The 20,486-nt window shown below is 35.7% G+C and overlaps 1 protein-coding gene across 1 annotated transcript; it reads right to left on the bottom strand.

Annotated features, from left to right (window-relative positions):
* Positions 1-54: 54 nt before the first annotated feature.
* On the bottom strand, positions 55-19,726 carry LOC133200924 (uncharacterized). The gene is made up of 11 exons (XM_061336739.1): positions 19,612-19,726; positions 19,427-19,478; positions 18,937-19,100; positions 17,591-17,672; positions 16,750-16,918; positions 14,294-14,361; positions 10,590-10,654; positions 9,931-10,013; positions 5,806-5,957; positions 2,710-2,844; positions 55-243 (listed from the first exon to the last, which is right to left on the bottom strand). Exons 1-11 carry the CDS (start codon positions 19,675-19,677, stop codon positions 185-187), a joined length of 1,095 nt encoding a protein of 364 aa, XP_061192723.1. The 5' UTR covers positions 19,678-19,726; the 3' UTR covers positions 55-184.
* Between the last annotated feature and the right edge of the window lie 760 nt (positions 19,727-20,486).

Raw genomic sequence — 20,486 nt, 5'->3', positions numbered from 1 at the left:
TTTCATGTACTGATATTCACCACACAAACACATAAACAATATTTTACATGTATATTTACCACATGTATTTTTAATAATATGAAAAAAAAAATTGCATTACAAATAATTGAAATATGTCACAGAGAAGGAGTACATGGTACATATGTAAATGAATTAGGCAAGAGAAATATCTACATGTAAAATATTATAAAACCAAGGGGTCGTCATCACTAAGGTCAAGGTCAGAAAGGTTAATGTCTTCATCTACAAAAAAAAATAAAATAAAATTATCAGCTGGTGTGCATTGAAATTCATAAATTTAAATTAATTTATCAGTACAAGTAGGTATTTATTTACAATGTATATGAAAATGTACCACTACTACACTATGAAATCTGCTGTTGGTTTGACAGCTTTTCTCTAGAGACATTACACAATCTCAGCTCTTTATTTGTGAGTTAAGTATATCACTTTATCTGCCAATCTTAATGCATAAGCTAATTAATAATGGAGGAGTGCCACTTTGGAATATTTCTAAAAAATATGCTTTCAGTTCAAGTAGTGATTGCACACAAAATTAATGAGAACTTATTGCTCTTAAATGTTTTAGGGATAATATTAAAAATTTACAACCCCTCATGGGAAAAAAATGACAAAAAATATGTAAAAACAAATAAATGATTATGAAAGAAATGCAACAATAGAATAAAATAACAAAATGTGTACACTGTATTGCAACTGAATAAATGAAACTGGAGCCAAAAAAGCCACAATATTAATTACAACTTACCATGACACATCTGTGATTAAACATAAAACAAAATGATATGGGAGAAATTCAATTTCATGCAATAAATAACTCTCACATTTGTCTCTAGTTTTTTGTAATTCTTTGGTAGATATTACATTTTGAGACCCAATTAAAACAATTCATTCTAATGTCTTGCTATGTACATTTATCAAATATCCATGTAGAAATTGACTATAAGAAATATAATGTCAGTCTGAAAATTTTTAAATCAAGATACGAGGGGTGATCAAAAAGTTCGTGAACTATCTCTATATTTACAAAACCAAAATTCAGATCAGAATGAAATTTAGTCATGACGTCAATATGTGACAAAAAATGGTTGTTAGTCGTACTTGAGCAACGAACAGTTGTAAAGTTTAACGTATATCTTGAAATTCCTTTGCAGTAGAATATGATAATTTGTACAAGGTTTATGAAGATAAAAGACTTACCAGAAGTTCAAACATTAATTGGATTAAGTGTTTAAGAAAAGACAGGGAGATGGTTAAAAATGATGTTTGTTCTGTTGCCCAGCGAAAGCAAGCCAGGGAAAAGATGTCCTTAGTTGAGCAATTTGTTTTGAAACATCGTCAAGTTACAATTAGAAAAATGACTGAATATCTTAACAATGATATAATTATTAAGTCCCTAAAATATCGTTTACTTTAGACTTTAAACATATGAGATGTGATAAAAAGAAAGCGTCCATACTTTATCCACATTGGATAAACGACGCTCCAGAGACAGAGGACTAGGATTGTGATGGGTCACCACACTAATTGTGGGAAGGGATATCCTTATCCACCCATCCTATTGCCGAGATTTGGCCATTTCGGACGAACTGTTCTTGTTATAAAATATAACTTGCATGGTAAGAAATATAAGACTTGGAAAAATCTTTTAGCTTCTCTGAACAGACTGCTACAGAGCATGTAATGTGACTGCCTGGATCACGTGATTCGCGCATGGACAGAACAATGACAGATGTGCATTAAAATCAGAGAGGACTACTTTAAAAAATAATAAACACTGAAACCTCACTTTATTTCTTTTAAGGAAGTAATTCAATTAGTTCGCGAACTTTTTGATCACCCCTCGTATAACTGTCCCTTGTGATCATCAATGAAAAAAATCAGAGTGAAAACTTGTCAGTGCATTTAAGAAGTATAAATGCATATATTTGACATGAAAAATCAATAAAATTGACCAAAATCAAAAATTAAATCTGGAAGGGAAAAAGGAAGATTTCTTTCTTCTTTGCTAAGTATTAAATCAATTAATATTCACTCAATGTGAAAACTAGGCATTACTAGTAGTTGGTTTAATTTCCACAAATATTGAAAATTTTAAACTTTACTTTTCCATGGTGTTTTATGGACAAAATGAACTCTACCACTGTTATAACTACATTTCCAAAATTAACCTGTGGTGATGAGCTTTGCAGACTAGAAATTTGGGCACAAACTCCAGACACAAGTTAGCAAGCACAATAAATGGATCAGAATTATTTCATTTGCACTTTACACCAGTGTATTTCTTTTCACTGACGTTTTGAAGAAAGAGAACTGCAGACAACAACTTGCAACAGAATCAGGTTTTTGATTTCAACAGCACCAGGATGAAAGAATGCAAAAAAAGGGCTTACAAACTGACTTTCAATCGAGAGAACATGAAAAGTACACAAGAAATGAAACAGTCAGGATAGAATTTATATGGATTGTTGGGTAAAAATATTTCATCTACATATTTCACTTCTGCCAGTGAGTAACCAGGTAACAAACTGCAGAAAAGAAAATTTTTTGTGAAAATGAAACAAAAAAATTGCAGAATCGTAATTTTTTTTGGGGGGGGGGGGGGAGGGAGGAGGGGGAAGCCATTTTGCAAAAACATGATACATGGATTTTGCGAATCATAGCATTATTCAGTAGTTGTGTACATACCTGAGTCAACTAAGGTAGAGCTGATCTGGGCTTTCTGAGGATTAAACATTTCAAAATCAGTGCTTTCATCATCATCAGAAAGGTCAAGGTCATCCAAGTCCATTACACTATTCACAGATTGTTCTGATTTATAACCTGCAAGTCAAAGTTTAAAGTGAAAAATGCACATTTATCTGTACTAGGGATGGCAATTTTTAACCGGTTAACCGATTAATCGGTCGGAACGATGGTAATCGGTTAGGAAATCTGCAATCGGTTAGTCGGAAAAAAAATTAAAATATGTGAAAATTTCATTGAAATTCAGTTTGCAATTTTAAAAAAAGCTATGAATGTTGAAAAGTCATAACGTATTCACTAATTCTGAGATAATTAATGAAGACTCGGGATTGAGGTGTTTGGGTAATTGGTCAATTGGTGAAGTGTAAATTGCTGCTTAAACATCCTGTCATTACCCAGCCTGTCCTATATTTCGTTTATGATATTAATTAAGTCACCGTGGAGCATTGTGAACTTATTACATTGTGTATCTTTTGATGTTATTTCTGCCAGATTATATTTTTATACAAACATTATAAATTCAATGATAGTTCAGACTTTGATCCTGTTTATGATGACAATGCAAAATGACCTTGTGTAACATCCGGTCGCAATGAATTATCAGTATCCTATATTCGTAAATGTATCTCATGGATGTTTTATGGTTTTCCTTTCGAAATTGAATAAAATAGGCAAAGTATAGAGATCAAGCATTACAAAACATTACTAATGCCGTTTTGTATATTTTTAGCTCACCTGAGCCGAAGGCTCAAGTGAGCTTTTCTGATCACATTTTGTCCGTCGTCCGTCCGTCCGTCTGTCCGTCTGTCTGTCCGTCCGTCTGTAAACTTTTCACATTTTTGACTTCTTCTCAAGAACCACTGGGCCAATTTTGACCAAACTTGGTACAAAGCATCCTTGGGTAAAGGGGAATTTAAATTGTTCAAATGAAGGGCCAAGTCCCCTCACAAGGGGAGATAATCAAGAGAAGACAAAAATAGGGTGGGGTCATTAAAAAATCTTCTTCTCAAGAACCACAGGGCCAGTAAAGCTGAAACTTATATGGAAGCATCCTGGGGAAGTGTAGATTCTAAATTGTACAAATCATGACCCCCGGGGGTAGGGCGGGGCCACAATAGGAAATACAAGTTTTACATTGAAATATATAGGAAAAATCTTTAAAAATCTTCTTCTCAAGAACCACTGGGCCAGAAAAGCTGAAACTTATGTGGAAGCATCCTGGGATAGTGTACATTCTAAATTGTAAAAATCATGACCCCCGGGGGTAGGGCGGGGCCACAATAGGGAATCAAAGTTTTACATTGAAATATATAGGAAAAATCTTTAAAAATCTTCTTCTCAAGAACCACTGGGCCAAAAAAGCTGAAACTAATGTAGAAGCATCCTGGGGTAGTGTAGATTCTAAATTGTTCAACTCATGACCCCCAGGGGTAGGGCGGGGCCACAATAGGGAATCCAAGTTTTACATTGAAATATATAGGAAAAATCTTTAAAAAACTTCTTCTCAAGAACCACTGGGCCAGAAAAGCTGAAACTTATGTGGAAGCATCCTGGGGTAGTGTAGATTCTAAATTGTTCAAATCATGACCCCCGGGGGTAGGGCGGGGCCACAATAGGAAATACAAGTTTTACATTGAAATATATAGGAAAAATCTTTAAAAATCTTCTTCTCAAGAACCACTGGGCCAGAAAAGCTGAAACTTACGTGGAAGCATCCTGGGGTAGTGTAGATTCTAAATTGTTTAAATCATGACCCCCGGGGGTAGGGCGGGGCCACAATAGGAAATACAAGTTTAACATTGAAATATATAGGAAAAATCTTTAAAAATCTTCTTCTCAAGAACCACTGGGCCAGAAAAGCTGAAACTTATGTGAAAGCATCCTGGGGTAGTGTAGATTCTAAATTGTTCAAATCATGACCCCCGGGGGTAGGGCAGGGCCACAATAGGGAATCCAAGTTTTACATTGAAATATATATAGGAAAAATCTTTAAAAATCTTCTTCTCAAGAACCACTGGGCCAGAAAAGCTGAAACTTATGTGGAAGCATCCTGGAGTAGTGTAGATTCTAAATTGTTCAAATCATGACCCCCGGGGGTAGGGCGGGGCCACAATAGGAAATACAAGTTTTACATTGAAATATATAGGAAAAATCTTTAAAAATCTTCTTCTCAAGAACCACTGGGCCAGAAAAGCTGAAACTTATGTGGAAGCATCCTCAAGTAGTGTACACTCTAAATTGTTCAAATCATGACCCAGGGGATAGGGCTGGGCCACAATAGGGGGAATCCCAAGTTTTACATTGAAATATATAGGAAAAATCTTTAAAAATCTTCTCAAGAACCACTGGACCAGAAAAACTGAAACTTATGTGGAAGCATCCTGGGGTAGTGTAGATTCTAAATTGTTCAAATCATGGCCCCTGGGGGGAGGGTGGGGCCACAATAGGTATTACAAGGCCATGGCCAACAGCATGGCCAAAGTTACTCAGGTGAGCGATGTGGCCCATGGGCCTCTTGTTATTCATGTAATATTTTTTATTTGTGGGTAGGGGTATGAAAAAAAACTAACTTAAAAAAGAATTCCAGATGTGAAATTTGTTACGATTAACCGGTTAATCGGTTGGAACGTCTTGCGGTTAACCGATTAACAATTCTGTATTCGATTGCCATCCCTAATCTGTACACAATTTTGACATTGTTATCTGATAAAGAACTGCAAACATCATAAAATGAAAAATTTTTGGGAGGTGACCCAGGATACTGCAGATTTTTTTTTCACTTTAAGACATTAAAATGATTTACATCACAAGTTAGCCAGCCTACTATAAATGGACAAGAAAGGGCTGTAAGGACTACAACTTTTTTTAAATAATAGTAAACAATGACAACAGACAGCTATGAAAATACCTGTCTTTCAAAATTTTGATGGAGAAAGAATAAATGGAGAAATCTAAAGATGTAATTTTGATGATCAGATCATAAGCCTTACACCAAAATTGTAAGGACTGGCAGCCCAAAATTTACATCACATACTGTACCATTATCATAGAGGGTGGAGGACTTTGCGTTGATGTATAGAGGAGTGTGTACCCCGCTGTTGGATGTGTATTTCTGTTTCGGTGTCACTGATCCACTCCCTACAGAGTACTCCAAATTATCCACCTTGTTTTTCAATGACGACACAGTAGACCTATAAAAACAGCATCTAACTTAGATATTGTACATTTACTGACTCGATGTACATGTATTTACAATTCTAACAATTATTTTTCTTACTAGTTTTAAAACTTTGGTTCAGTAGCCTTTACTCTCAAAGATCTTGAATATATGCTATAATATAAACTGCAATTTATGCGTTTTATTCAATTTTATTCAGAGCTTTGAAGTACTTTGAGAAGAATATTTTCAACAAATCATTGTTATCATTACTGATTACTAATCAGAGGTACTATATCTGATACTAATCCCTGACCCTATTCCAGGTGTGTGCGGTAGTACTGAGGTAAGACTTATCTGAGGCCCTGTATCTGATACTGATCCCTGACCCTATTCCAGGTGTGTGTGGTTGTACTGAGGAAAGACTTACCTGAGGTCCTATATCTGATACTGATCCCTGACCCTATTCCAGGTGTGTGCAGTTGCACTGAGAAAAGACTTACCTGAGGTCCTGTATCTAATACTGATCCCTGACTCTACCCCAGGTGTCTGTGGTTGGACTGAGTAAAGACTCACCTGAGGTCCTGTATCTGATACTGATCCCTGACTCTACCCCAAGTGTCTGTGGTTGTACTGAGGAAAGACTTACCTGAGGTCCTGTATCTGGCACTGATCCCTGACTCTATTTCAGGTGTGTGTGGTTGTACTGAGGAAAGACTTACCTGAGGTCCTGTATCTGATACTGATCCCTGACCCTATTCCAGGTGTGTGTGGTTGTACTGAGAAAAAACTTACCTGAGGTCCTGTATCTGATACTGATCCCTGACTCTACCCCAGGTGTCTGTGGTTGTACTGAGGAAAGACTTACCTGAGGTCTTGTATCTGATACTGATCCCTGACTCAACCCCAGGTGTCTGTGGTTGTACTGAGGTAAGACTTACCTGAGGTCCTGTATCTGATACTGATCCCTGACTCTACCCCAGGTGTCTGTGGTTGGACTGAGTAAAGACTCACCTGAGGTCCTGTATCTGATATTGATCCCTGACTCTACCCCAGGTGTCTGTGGTTGTACTGAGGTAAGACTTACCTGAGGCCCTGTATCTAATACTGATCCCTGACCCTATTCCAGGTTTGTGTGGTTGGACTGAGGTAAGACTTACCTGAGGCCCTGTATCTGATACTGATCCCTGACCCTATTCCAGGTGTGTGCAGTTGTACTGAGGTAAGACTTACCTGAAGTCCTGAATCTGATACTGATCCCTGACCCTATTCCAGGTGTCTGTGGTTGTACTGAGGTAAGACTTACCTGAGGCCCTGTATCTGATACTGATCCCTGACTCAACCCCAGGTGTCTGTGGTTGGACTGAGTAAAGACTCACCTGAGGTCCTGTATCTGATACTGATCCCTGACTCAACCCCAGGTGTCTGTGGTTGTACTGAGTAAAGACTCACCTGAGGTCCTGTATCTGATACTGATCCCTGACTCTACCCCAGGTGTCTGTGGTTGGACTGAGTAAAGACTCACCTGAGGTCCTGTATCTGATACTGATCCCTGACTCTACCCCAGGTGTCTGTGGTTGTACTGAGGTAAGACTTACCTGAGGTCCTGTATCTGATACTGATCCCGGACTCTACCCCAGGTGTCTGTGGTTGGACTGAGTAAAGACTCACCTGAGGTCCTGTATCTGATACTGATCCCTGACTCAACCCCAGGTGTCTGTGGTTGTACTGAGGTAAGACTTACCTGAGGTCCTGTATCTGATACTGATCCCTGACTCTACCCCAGGTGTCTGTGGTTGTACTGAGGAAAGACTTACCTGAGGTCTTGTATCTGATACTGATCCCTGACTCAACCCCAGGTGTCTGTGGTTGTACTGAGGTAAGACTTACCTGAGGTCCTGTATCTGATACTGATCCCTGACTCTACCCCAGGTGTCTGTGGTTGGACTGAGTAAAGACTCACCTGAGGTCCTGTATCTGATATTGATCCCTGACTCTACCCCAGGTGTCTGTGGTTGTACTGAGGTAAGACTTACCTGAGGCCCTGTATCTAATACTGATCCCTGACCCTATTCCAGGTTTGTGTGGTTGGACTGAGGTAAGACTTACCTGAGGCCCTGTATCTGATACTGATCCCTGACCCTATTCCAGGTGTGTGCAGTTGTACTGAGGTAAGACTTACCTGAAGTCCTGAATCTGATACTGATCCCTGACCCTATTCCAGGTGTCTGTGGTTGTACTGAGGTAAGACTTACCTGAGGCCCTGTATCTGATACTGATCCCTGACTCAACCCCAGGTGTCTGTGGTTGGACTGAGTAAAGACTCACCTGAGGTCCTGTATCTGATACTGATCCCTGACTCAACCCCAGGTGTCTGTGGTTGTACTGAGTAAAGACTCACCTGAGGTCCTGTATCTGATACTGATCCCTGACTCTACCCCAGGTGTCTGTGGTTGGACTGAGTAAAGACTCACCTGAGGTCCTGTATCTGATACTGATCCCTGACTCTACCCCAGGTGTCTGTGGTTGTACTGAGGTAAGACTTACCTGAGGTCCTGTATCTGATACTGATCCCGGACTCTACCCCAGGTGTCTGTGGTTGGACTGAGTAAAGACTCACCTGAGGTCCTGTATCTGATACTGATCCCTGACTCTACCCCAAGTGTCTGTGGTTGTACTGAGGAAAGACTTACCTGAGGTCCTGTATCTGGCACTGATCCCTGACTCTATTTCAGGTGTGTGTGGTTGTACTGAGGAAAGACTTACCTGAGGTCCTGTATCTGATACTGATCCCTGACCCTATTCCAGGTGTGTGTGGTTGTACTGAGAAAAAACTTACCTGAGGTCCTGTATCTGATACTGATCCCTGACTCTACCCCAGGTGTCTGTGGTTGTACTGAGGAAAGACTTACCTGAGGTCTTGTATCTGATACTGATCCCTGACTCAACCCCAGGTGTCTGTGGTTGTACTGAGGTAAGACTTACCTGAGGTCCTGTATCTGATACTGATCCCTGACTCTACCCCAGGTGTCTGTGGTTGGACTGAGTAAAGACTCACCTGAGGTCCTGTATCTGATATTGATCCCTGACTCTACCCCAGGTGTCTGTGGTTGTACTGAGGTAAGACTTACCTGAGGCCCTGTATCTAATACTGATCCCTGACCCTATTCCAGGTTTGTGTGGTTGGACTGAGGTAAGACTTACCTGAGGCCCTGTATCTGATACTGATCCCTGACCCTATTCCAGGTGTGTGCAGTTGTACTGAGGTAAGACTTACCTGAAGTCCTGAATCTGATACTGATCCCTGACCCTATTCCAGGTGTCTGTGGTTGTACTGAGGTAAGACTTACCTGAGGCCCTGTATCTGATACTGATCCCTGACTCAACCCCAGGTGTCTGTGGTTGGACTGAGTAAAGACTCACCTGAGGTCCTGTATCTGATACTGATCCCTGACTCAACCCCAGGTGTCTGTGGTTGTACTGAGTAAAGACTCACCTGAGGTCCTGTATCTGATACTGATCCCTGACTCTACCCCAGGTGTCTGTGGTTGGACTGAGTAAAGACTCACCTGAGGTCCTGTATCTGATACTGATCCCTGACTCAACCCCAGGTGTCTGTGGTTGTACTGAGGTAAGACTTACCTGAGGTCCTGTATCTGATACTGATCCCTGACTCTACCCCAGGTGTCTGTGGTTGGACTGAGTAAAGACTCACCTGAGGTCCTGTATCTGATACTGATCCCTGACTCTACCCCAGGTGTCTGTGGTTGGACTGAGTAAAGACTCACCTGAGGTCCTGTATCTGATACTGATCCCTGACTCTACCCCAGGTGTCTGTGGTTGGACTGAGGTAAGACTTACCTGAGGTCCTGTATCTGATACTGATCCCTGACTCTACCCCAAGTGTCTGTGGTTGGACTGAGGTAAGACTTACCTGAGGTCCTGTATCTGATACTGATCCCTGACTCTACCCCAGGTGTCTGTGGTTGTACTGAGTAAAGACTTACCTGAGGTCCTGTATCTGATACTGATCCCTGACTCTACTCCAGGTGTCTGCAGTTGAAGTTAGGGAAGACTGGTGATTCTGTACCTATAAATGCAAAGAATTACATCTACACTGTGCAATTTCATAGATGAGGTGTTATTGCCATCATGTGCTTTTTCAAATATTGATCATTTGTGACCATTTTTACTGTCATTTTTCACAATTAAGGAATGTTTTTAAGTTTTGTGTGAGTTATTGGTGTGTAAATCACAGACTTGTCACGTAGGCATATTTCATGAAGCGTGCTAGCGCTTCATGAAAAATATGCCTACGTGCAAGTCTGTGTGATTTACACACCAATAATTCACACTAAACTTAAAAACATTCCTTATATTTACATTTTACATGCTTAAATGCACCAAAAATATACTCAATGTTAGAATTTCTCGCTGCCCTATATCGTCATATATTTATTAACGTCTCTGTAGCCTCATTGTGACGTGACTTTAGCGCGAGTTTCACCGTGTATAATTCTACGCATGAGTATACACAAAAATTGCTTTCAAATCAATTCCACAGTTGGCTTAGTAGAAAAACACAGCAAATGTAAATATTTACGTATATGCATAGGATGACTGGTCTATAAAAGTATCTTATTACATAGATGGCCTGTCTACTGACCTTCTCATATTGGGACACACCCCTTCTGCTTTTCACAACAGATGACAATTCATTTTCTACTTTACCTGAAAAAATAATAAAATAAATATAATGACACTTCCTGTATTATAGTCTTCCATTGCTAAAGCCTTCATGTACATATACAGTTGAATGTTGACACAGATAAGTCAAATACCTGACGTTTTAAAGGGTAGATGGTCATGTCACAATAATAACAATAACATACCATTCCTAGACTTCAGTGTGTCTAATAATAACAACATACCACTCCTAGACTTCAGTATATCTAATAATAATAATAACAGCATACCAATCCTAGACTTCAATATGTCTAATAATAATAACAATATACCACTCCTAGACTTCAGTATGTCAAATAATAAACAAAACACCAATCCTAGACTTCAGTGTGTCTTATTATAATAATAATAACAGCATACCAATCCTAGACTTCAGTGTGTCTTATTATAATAATAATAACAGCATACCAATCCTAGACTTCAATATGTCTTATAATAATAACAATATACCAATCCTAAACTTTAGTATGTCTAATAATAATAACAATATACCACTCCTAGACTTCAGTATGTCTAATAATAACAACATCCCAATCCTAGACTTCAGTATGTCTAATAATAATAACAACATCCCAATCCTAGACTTCAGTATGTCTAATAATAATAACAACATCCCAATCCTAGACTTCAGTATGTCTAATAATAATAACAACATACCAATCCTAGACTTCAGTGTGTCTAATAATAAAACAAAACACCAATCCTAGACTTCAGTGTGTCTTATTATAATAATAATAACAACATACCAATCCTAGACTTCAGTGTGTCTTATAATAATAATAATAATAACATACCAATCCTAGACTTCAATATGTCTTATAATAATAACAATATACCACTCCTAGACTTCAGTGTGTCTAATAATAAACAAAATACCAATCCTAGACTTCAGTGTGTCTTATTATAATAATAATAACAGCATACCAATCCTAGACTTCAGTATGTCTGATAATAATAACAACATACCAATCCTAGACTTCAATATGTCTAATAATAACAACATACCACTCATAGAGTTCACTATGTCTAATAATAATAACATACCAATCCTAGACTTTAGTATGTCTAATAATAATAACAACATACCAATCCTAGGCTTCAGTATGTCTAATAATAACAACATACCAATCCAAGACTAAAGTATGTCTTATAATAATAACAACATACCAATCCTAGGCTTCAGTATGTCTAATAATAACAACATACCAATCCAAGACTAAAGTATGTCTTATAATAATAACAACATACCAATCCTAGACTTCAGTATGTCTTATAAATATAACAACATACCACTCCTAGACTTCAGTATATCTACTAATAAAAACAACATACCAATCCTAGACTTCATTATATCTTATAAAAATAACAACATACTAATCCTAGACTTAAATATGTCTAATAATAACAACATACCACTCCTAGACTTCAGTATGTCTTATAATAATAACAAAATACCACTCCTAGACTTCAGTAAGTCTTATAATAATAACAAAATACCTTCAGTATGTTTTAAGACTTCAGTATGTCTTATAATAATAACAACATACCAAACCTAGACTTCAGTGTGTCTTAAATAATAACAACATACCAATCCTAGACTTCAGTATGTCTAATAATAATAATAACAAAATAACACTCCTAGACGTCAGTGTGTCTAATAATAATATATAAATGGTGCACGTTTTTGAGGGTAACAGTTGAAATTGACACCCCTAGGAAAACCATTGTCAACCGACGCGTCAGCGGAGGTTGACAATGGTTTTCCGAGGGGTGTCAATTTCAACTGTTACCCTCAAAAACGTGCACTATTTATTTTATTATACTGAATGTCTTATTGAATTCGGATGTTATTAAAAAATTCGGAGATCATCGTTAACTTCACGCTTAGAAAGCTTTCAAACTCCCCACTTCTATTTTTCTCAATAGGAAAGCTTCGTAAAAGATTTACCAACCTCTTTATTATTTGTTTGCTACTCAAAAAGTCCTTTATCACCTAAAGTTTGCACTCGCAAGGATGTTTCGTCTGTCGTTTGTCTTTTTCAAGTAAGCCACATCGGACGCAAGCTTTTATTGACGTCGTTTATTCGGCTTCTTTCAAACGCACAACCGACGTTTTGAGAATTCTACGGTGAACCGTACGCGCATGATTTGAACGCATGTGATATTTTCGTAATGTTACCCGTTGTCAAGTGAGTTGCTAACGCTGAGGGTAATATTACGGATTGTTAAACGTGTCTAAACCAATCAGATTTTAGTATTTAAAATGAAAGTATAATAAAACAAAATACCATCCTAGACTTCAATATGTCTAATAATAACAACATACCGATCCTAGACTTCAGTATGTCTAATAATAATAATAAGAAACCAAACCTAGACTTCAGTATGTTTAATAATAAAAACAACATACCAATCCTAGACTTTAGTATGTCTAATAATAATAACAACATACCAATCCTAGTCTTCAATATGTCTAATAATAAAACAAAATACCAATCCTAGACTTCAGTGTGTCTTATAATAATAATAATAATAACATACCAATCCTAGACTTCAGTATGTCAAATAATAATAACAACATACCAATCCTAGACTTCAGTATGTCAAATAATAATAACAACATACCAATCCTAGACTTCAGTGTGTCTAATAATAATAACAACATACCAATCCTAGACTTCAGTATGTCAAATAATAATAACAACATACCAATCCTAGACTTCAGTATGTCTAATAATAATAACAACATACCAATCCTAGACTTCAGTATGTCAAATAATAATAACAACATACCAATCCTAGACTTAAATATGTCTAATAATAATAACAACATACCAATCCTAGACTTCAGTATGTCTAATAATAATAACAACATACCACTCCTAGACTTAAATATGTCTAATAATAATAACAACATACCACTCCTAGACTTCAGTATGTCTACTAATAATAACAACATACCACTCCTAGACTTCACCATGTCTGATAATAATAACAACATACCACTCCTAGACTTCAGTGTGTCTTATTATAATAATAATAACAACATACCAATCCTAGACTTCAGTATGTCTTATAATAATAACAACATACCAATCCTAGACTTCAGTATGTCTAATAATAATAACAAAATACCTTCAGTATGTTTTAAGACTTCAGTATGTCTTATAATAATAATTAAATACCAATCTTAGAGTTCAGTATGTCTTATAATAATAAAAACAAATATTTACATTTCCAATGTCTTTGTCCGAGATAAAATTACAAACTGTAAAAATACTTTATTTCTACATAAATCTACTGGTTCATCGAGAGGCGCGGTTAAAAAAAATCACGTACGGGGCGGGACAAATAGAGACAGAAGCGGGACTATTAGCACGGGAATTTGCAGAATCAGGAGCATGTAAATATAAGGAATAACTGTCAGATTTTTTGGATTCATGACGATGATCAATCGATTGGCTTGCATGATAATTTTATGCATAAACGCCTTCAGCGTTTTATGCAAATTATCACGCAAGCCACTCGATTGATCACATCATGAATCCAAAAAATCAGACAGTTATTCCTTAAATCAATCATAGACTTCAAAATGTCTAATTATAACCTCTTTATAACACTTACCAATCCTAGACTTCAGTATGTCTATGTCTCTCCTCATCAGGTCAAGGTCGTCCTGGACATTGTTTTTCCTGTTATTAGAGTCAGAATTTAAACATCATTTTGAAGGAATGATATACAGTGTAGGAACTATGACAAGATCAAATTTTCTTGATTTAAGAACATTTTTAATATTATTATTTTCTACTTTGATAAGGTCATTTTATAATGTTAATGAGGATGCAATTATATTCATTTGAAAAATACTGTCACTGTGAATATATAAAAAAAAAAATAAAATTATCTAATATTGAAAAAAAAGTCAACAAACTGTCATACAAAAAAGAAATTCTAGAAAGTAAAACAATTTTAAAGTTTTTCCATCAAGACAGGATCTTTGTTCCATTTCACTGCTGCTGGTATTCTCTCTGTCAGATGTATTTAATATACAAATTCCCTTTGACTCAGTGGAGTGTTTATGACTTACAATTCCCTGCATAATTTATAATGTATAGCTTTTAAATCCCTGAAGTCTTTGTATAATGTGTGTATAACTTACAAAACCCTGATGTCTTTGTCTAATGTGTGTATAACTTACAAATCTCTGATGTCTTTGTATAATGTGTGTATAACTTACAAATCTCTGATGTCTTTGTATAATGTGTGTATAACTTACAAATCTCTGATGTCTTTGTATAATGTGTGTATAATTTACAAATCTCTGATGTCTTTGTATAATGTGTGTATAACTTACAAATCTCTGATGTCTTTGTATAATGTGTGTATAATTTACAAATGCCTGATGTCTTTGTATAATGTATAACTTCCAAATTCCTCAGGAGTTATGTAGCATAGTGGTGAGTGTGGTAGTTTTAATGGAAAGTGATTTATTTTATTACAAAAAAGTATCTTCAAACCAGACTATTTCATGACATTAAAATAACAACAACCAAAAGATGAGACTACAATTTATTTCATTCTCCATTCTACAAGGTAAACAAATGTGTACAGGAATAGACATTAACTTTCAGATTCACTTGCCCTTTGGGCAAGTGATCTCAGACTTTGACTTGTCCGAATGCTTAACTTGGTTGCCCAAAATTAGGAAAGAAGTTAAGAAGAAAATTATTATTTCTGTAGACGTTTTGATAAGAAAATATGTGACCAAATTCACTACTGTCAATTTGGCTTGAGCTTGAAAAATTTCGATGCTGCATTTGTACATAAATGTATACCACTGTCCTTGTAAATTTAACCTGTTAACACACACTGCCATGCAGAAATAACCCTCCGTTTCCTTTTAATAAAATTCATATTTTAAAAATCATTTTCAGTAGGATCCTTTTGTGATTCATGATTTTCAGAGATAACTGTGAAGCAATGCTTAAGGAAGATAGTTGCTACAAAACATACATCTTATCTTGATCAGGATATATCGTGTTACACTGTACTTATATTCTGTGCATGAATAAATAATCTAATTTCCTAATAAGAAGTTAACAAAATTTGTTAGACGTAGAGCGTATTTACTACAAAAGAAAATAACGAACCCGATTTTTAAATGAAGGGTATAATCCAGAAACGCTATCAAGGAAATTTGAATGCAAAAACAATGCCAGTCAGGTTCGTGCAGAAATCAAGTGTTCAGTTTATTGTTTTATTTATAAATTAATGTAAACAAAATATTAAAATGTATGAGAAAAATTCAATTGCCCGATCGGACAAGTACGTCGACAATTTCACTTGCCCGAACTGAGAATTTACTTGTCCTGGGCAATCGGACAACCGTTAATGTCAATCCCTGGTGTATAACTTACGAATCTCTGATGTCTTTGTCTAATGTGTTTATAACTTCCAAATTCCTGATGTCTTTGTATAATGTGTGTATAACTTCCAAATCCCTGAAGTCTTTGTATAATGTGTTTATAGCTAACAAATCCCTGAAATCTTTGTATAATGTGTTTTTAACTTACAAATCTCTGATGTCTTTGTATAATGTATGTATAATTTACAAATTCCTGATGTCTTTATATAATGTGTGTATAACTTACAAATCCCTGATGTCTTTGCATAATGTATGTATAACTTACAAATCCCTGATGGCTTTGCACAATGTATGTATAACTTACAAATCCCTGATGTCTTTGCATAACGTATGTGTAACTTAAAAATCTCTGTTGTCTTTGTATAATGTGTTTATAGCTAACAAATCCCTGAAATCTTTGTATAATGTGTTTTTAACTTACAAATCTCTGATGTCTTTGCATAATGTATGTATAACTTACAAATCCCTGATGGCTTTGCATAATGTATGTATAACTTACAAATCCCTGATGTCTTTGCATAACGTATGTATAACTTAAAAATCTCTGTTGTCTTTGTATAATGTGTTTATAGCTAACAAATCCCTGATGTCTTTGTATAATGTGTGTATAACTTACAAATCCCTGATGTCTTTGTGGAATGTGTTTATAACTTACAAATCCCTGATGTCCCTCTGTATTGTGTGGTCCACTGAGTTTCTCTGTAGCTGGATGTGTAGGCTGTTAATCTCGCTTTGTAAGTCTCTTCGTAGTTGGTCAATTTTGTTCTCAACATCTATACCTCTGTCAGGTTTTGGACTGTGGGTTCTCAGGTGATATAACTGATCTAAAACGGACCCAGTCAATTGAATTATAACCACTTCCTTAAGACAGTCCTTGAAAAAATAATTATTTTCAAATTGTTGATTTGTATATCAATCTTGTTAGAATCATCTATTAATTCTCCATGACAGCTTCTCAAATTAATGTTAATTCTGGCCATTGCTCTGCTTTTTTTTCCCCAAGACCATTGCACAAACAAAAATTTACTTGACAACTTTTACAGTGCTTGTTATAAGGGTCTATTGCTATTGGTATGTTCATCACACCAAACAGAAAATTACTGGCCCTCCACAAGAACATTATTCTTGTTCACCTGTATTTAACAATTTTCTTTTCAGTATAATTTTCCTAGAATTAAAACTGTGAAAGCCCTCAAGCTTAAAATTTGTTTTCTTTCCACATAATCTTACTCTAACATGCTTATAATGAATTGATGCTTGGAGCAAAGTAAATTTCATTCCCTGTGACTTTAAAAAATATTGTAAACTCAACAAAAATAACGAATTATGCTTATAACAAAGCAAAATCATCCATCCCTGGCACTTTGTTATACGGTAAGCATATTTTACTATAATTCTATTGTAAGCTCTTGTCCATACTGTTGGCTTTGACAATTGTTAATTTTGAAGACAATCTACAGATAAGTGCTATTTCAGATGCCTGTTTCCATTTTTACCTCTAACATCTCTCATCTGTTCACTGTAATTGTTTCTGTCAGTTTCCAGTTTGTTGACCATCTGCATCAGCTGATCAATAAGCTAGAAATAGAAATGAGTAAATCATAGGCCAAAAACATTAATTATGAGGAAAATTAGATTAGATACACTGTAAGTTATACATTTTAGTAGAAAACTATCCAGTCAGTCAGTGACCAGTAGTCTCATAATAGTATTTTTTCAATCTTAAAAATAAATAAAATTGTTTAACAACAAAAAAAAGTTTGTGGACTGGTGCTATAAAATTAATACACCGTACCATGTAAGCAAAATTTTTAGCAAGGACTCAATTTTGGCCTTATTAGCAAGGGTGTTGAGATCGCTAAAACTGCACATCGCTAACAATTCATTCAGCACTAAGGAGGTTAAACTATTTTGAAAGATATTGTCAAATCACTAAAATTACTTCTTGCTAAAATTATATAGATTTTTACGGCTAAATCACAAAGTTTGAATCTCACTAAAAATCAACTTATACAGTATTATATAGGATGTGCTTACAAAATTTATATGGAACACACAAACGAGAGTTTAAGAAATTTTGAAAAATTAAGCTTGATACATTGATAATTTTCCAATTTATCTTATCAATTTATATTCTCACTTGACTTTGGCAACCTAATCCGCTTGTCTGAATTCAATTTCTACAGCACGCGAGCAACGTTACTTTCAACAAGACTGACTTTGGACACTTAGACAAAGAATAAGCCTTTTGCCATTTAAAACAGGTAATGTGGACATTTTGTCTCTCTCCAGCCTGTTCAAAAACATTTGCAATCTTTGCAAGTTTTGAACTGACAAAATGAGGTAAATTTTACAGAAGAATATTGTCACATCATGAGTGAATAAACGTGAAAATTGGACAACATATGTTCCTATTAAAATATTTTTCCCAATTAGATTCACAGTGAAAATATGTGGTATTTTGAGGTTGTGCCATGTGGTCATACCATTCATTCTTACAAAAACATTCACAATTTATTCAAAGATAGTTTATTCTCTAGAAAGAAAAAACTATGTTGAATAAATGTGAAAAAATTCATTGATGTCCTTAAGCTGTGTTAATTTTATGCTGCCAGTCCACCGAACTTTTTGATAACCCTCTTACATGTAGTTTACTTGTGTGAGCACTAAGATTTATGAACTGTAGAAATAGTATTTTAAAAGTTTGTAAACTGACAAACAAACAGCTAGACATAAAATACCTAATCTAAACTGTTGTCAACAGGAAAAGCAAAATATATTAACAACAAAAACATGTCATGGCATTTCTAGACATAAATAAGGATATCAAATACACACATACCCTGTTCTGTTGCTCCATCTTTTCTTGTAAGGAGCTGACAAGTTGAGATGAGGTGATAGATGTTTGGGGAGGGGCAGCCAGCTGTGGGGTACTTGTCATCACAGGCATATATCCTGACATGTCTAACAGTGAGGAAGCACGCCTCATTGGAAGAGAACTGCTGACTATATTAAAAACTTCAATCATCAACTGTATTTCTAAATTTATTTGACATTTAGAATATTTTGCATCCTATTAAATGCTCATTATATTTCATGTCAAAGCAGAAATATGGCTAAATAATCTGATATGGCACCTAATAATTATCAGTAAATAAAAATCTGCTGCTATAGAATATCCTCTCTCTCTCTCTCTTTGGTAAGATGAAGGCTTCAACACTTCATATAAATTTATTGGCAATGACTTTTAAAAATTATCGTTATGAAGCTTGTACTCTACAGTAATATACTGATTTTGATAAAATATTTTTTATAATGAATTTAAAACTCACAGCCTCTGCTGGTTAAATCTGGGTAACCATGTTTTGGCGTATAGAGTTTTCTCTGAAAAGAAAAGCTTGTGGCGTGAACAAACAAAGGGGTTATGTTAGAGGCAATTTGGATTAAATTATTGCACTTTAACTGGTAAGTAGGCGAGCAATGGGAGAAATCTTGACAAATCACATGATGCAGATACCTTAGCCTTTGAGAGATTTGACTCTGTTTCACGAAGTATGGAGGAAAATTTATTTTCCCAGTTCATACTCCTCGATTTTCTTGGTCCGTTGCGAAGATTTTGTTTACAGCAGGTGGCGCTGCTGTAAAAATGAAAATAGACAACTTAATCTCGATCGGAACAAATAAATCCGATTTTTAATAATCACCTAAATCTTATTCCTAAGAGGATTTTTTTGTTAGAAAAAGCATTTTTGCATAAATTTTCCTTGGCATATTTACATGTAGAGGGGCACGCCCCTTCCCTGAAAAAAGTTTAGTTTATACTAGAGATGTCAACGAATATTCGAGTACATGGATCTGCTCAGTTCATTTAGTGTTCTCGTGAGTAAAACTCAGGGAAAGGCTTAACCGGTCTTCGTTAATTGTTCAAAGGAATTTTTTGGTTCGCCAAACATGCATTGGCATACTTTAGAAGATATATGTCAGATCCAAATTGTAAAGTTTCAACCTGCAATTCCGTAAGATCACGTATAATGCAACTATCAATTAATGAAGAATAATTAAACAGCTGTTACATATTTGTAAATACAAGTAAATTGGGGAAGTGACAGTTATGAGCGTAATTTAAAGATGTTTCTTTGTGATATCAAATATCAATCATTTTAAATTTGTTTTGATTGTTTGCAAAAAATCTCATAATTAAATTTAAAATTCATCGCAAGCTCTCTTTGTTTTTATAAGAGTTACGCGTTAATTATTATATATTTATTAATATATATATTAATTGTTTAATAGTCACTGATCGACAAGTCACGTTTAATATTTGAAATCAAAAACATTGGATATAATTATTATATATTTATTACTACGAATTTAAGTTTATGACTCCGGAGC

The sequence above is a fragment of the Saccostrea echinata genome, unplaced genomic scaffold (assembly GCF_033153115.1).
Source record: "Saccostrea echinata isolate AGI-Se365-2 ecotype Australia unplaced genomic scaffold, CSIRO_AGI_Sech_v1 ptg000041l, whole genome shotgun sequence".
Classification (NCBI taxonomy): domain Eukaryota; kingdom Metazoa; phylum Mollusca; class Bivalvia; order Ostreida; family Ostreidae; genus Saccostrea; species Saccostrea echinata.
Note: the sequence above shows the minus strand (reverse complement) of the source record. Positions and strands in the feature narration are given on the sequence as shown.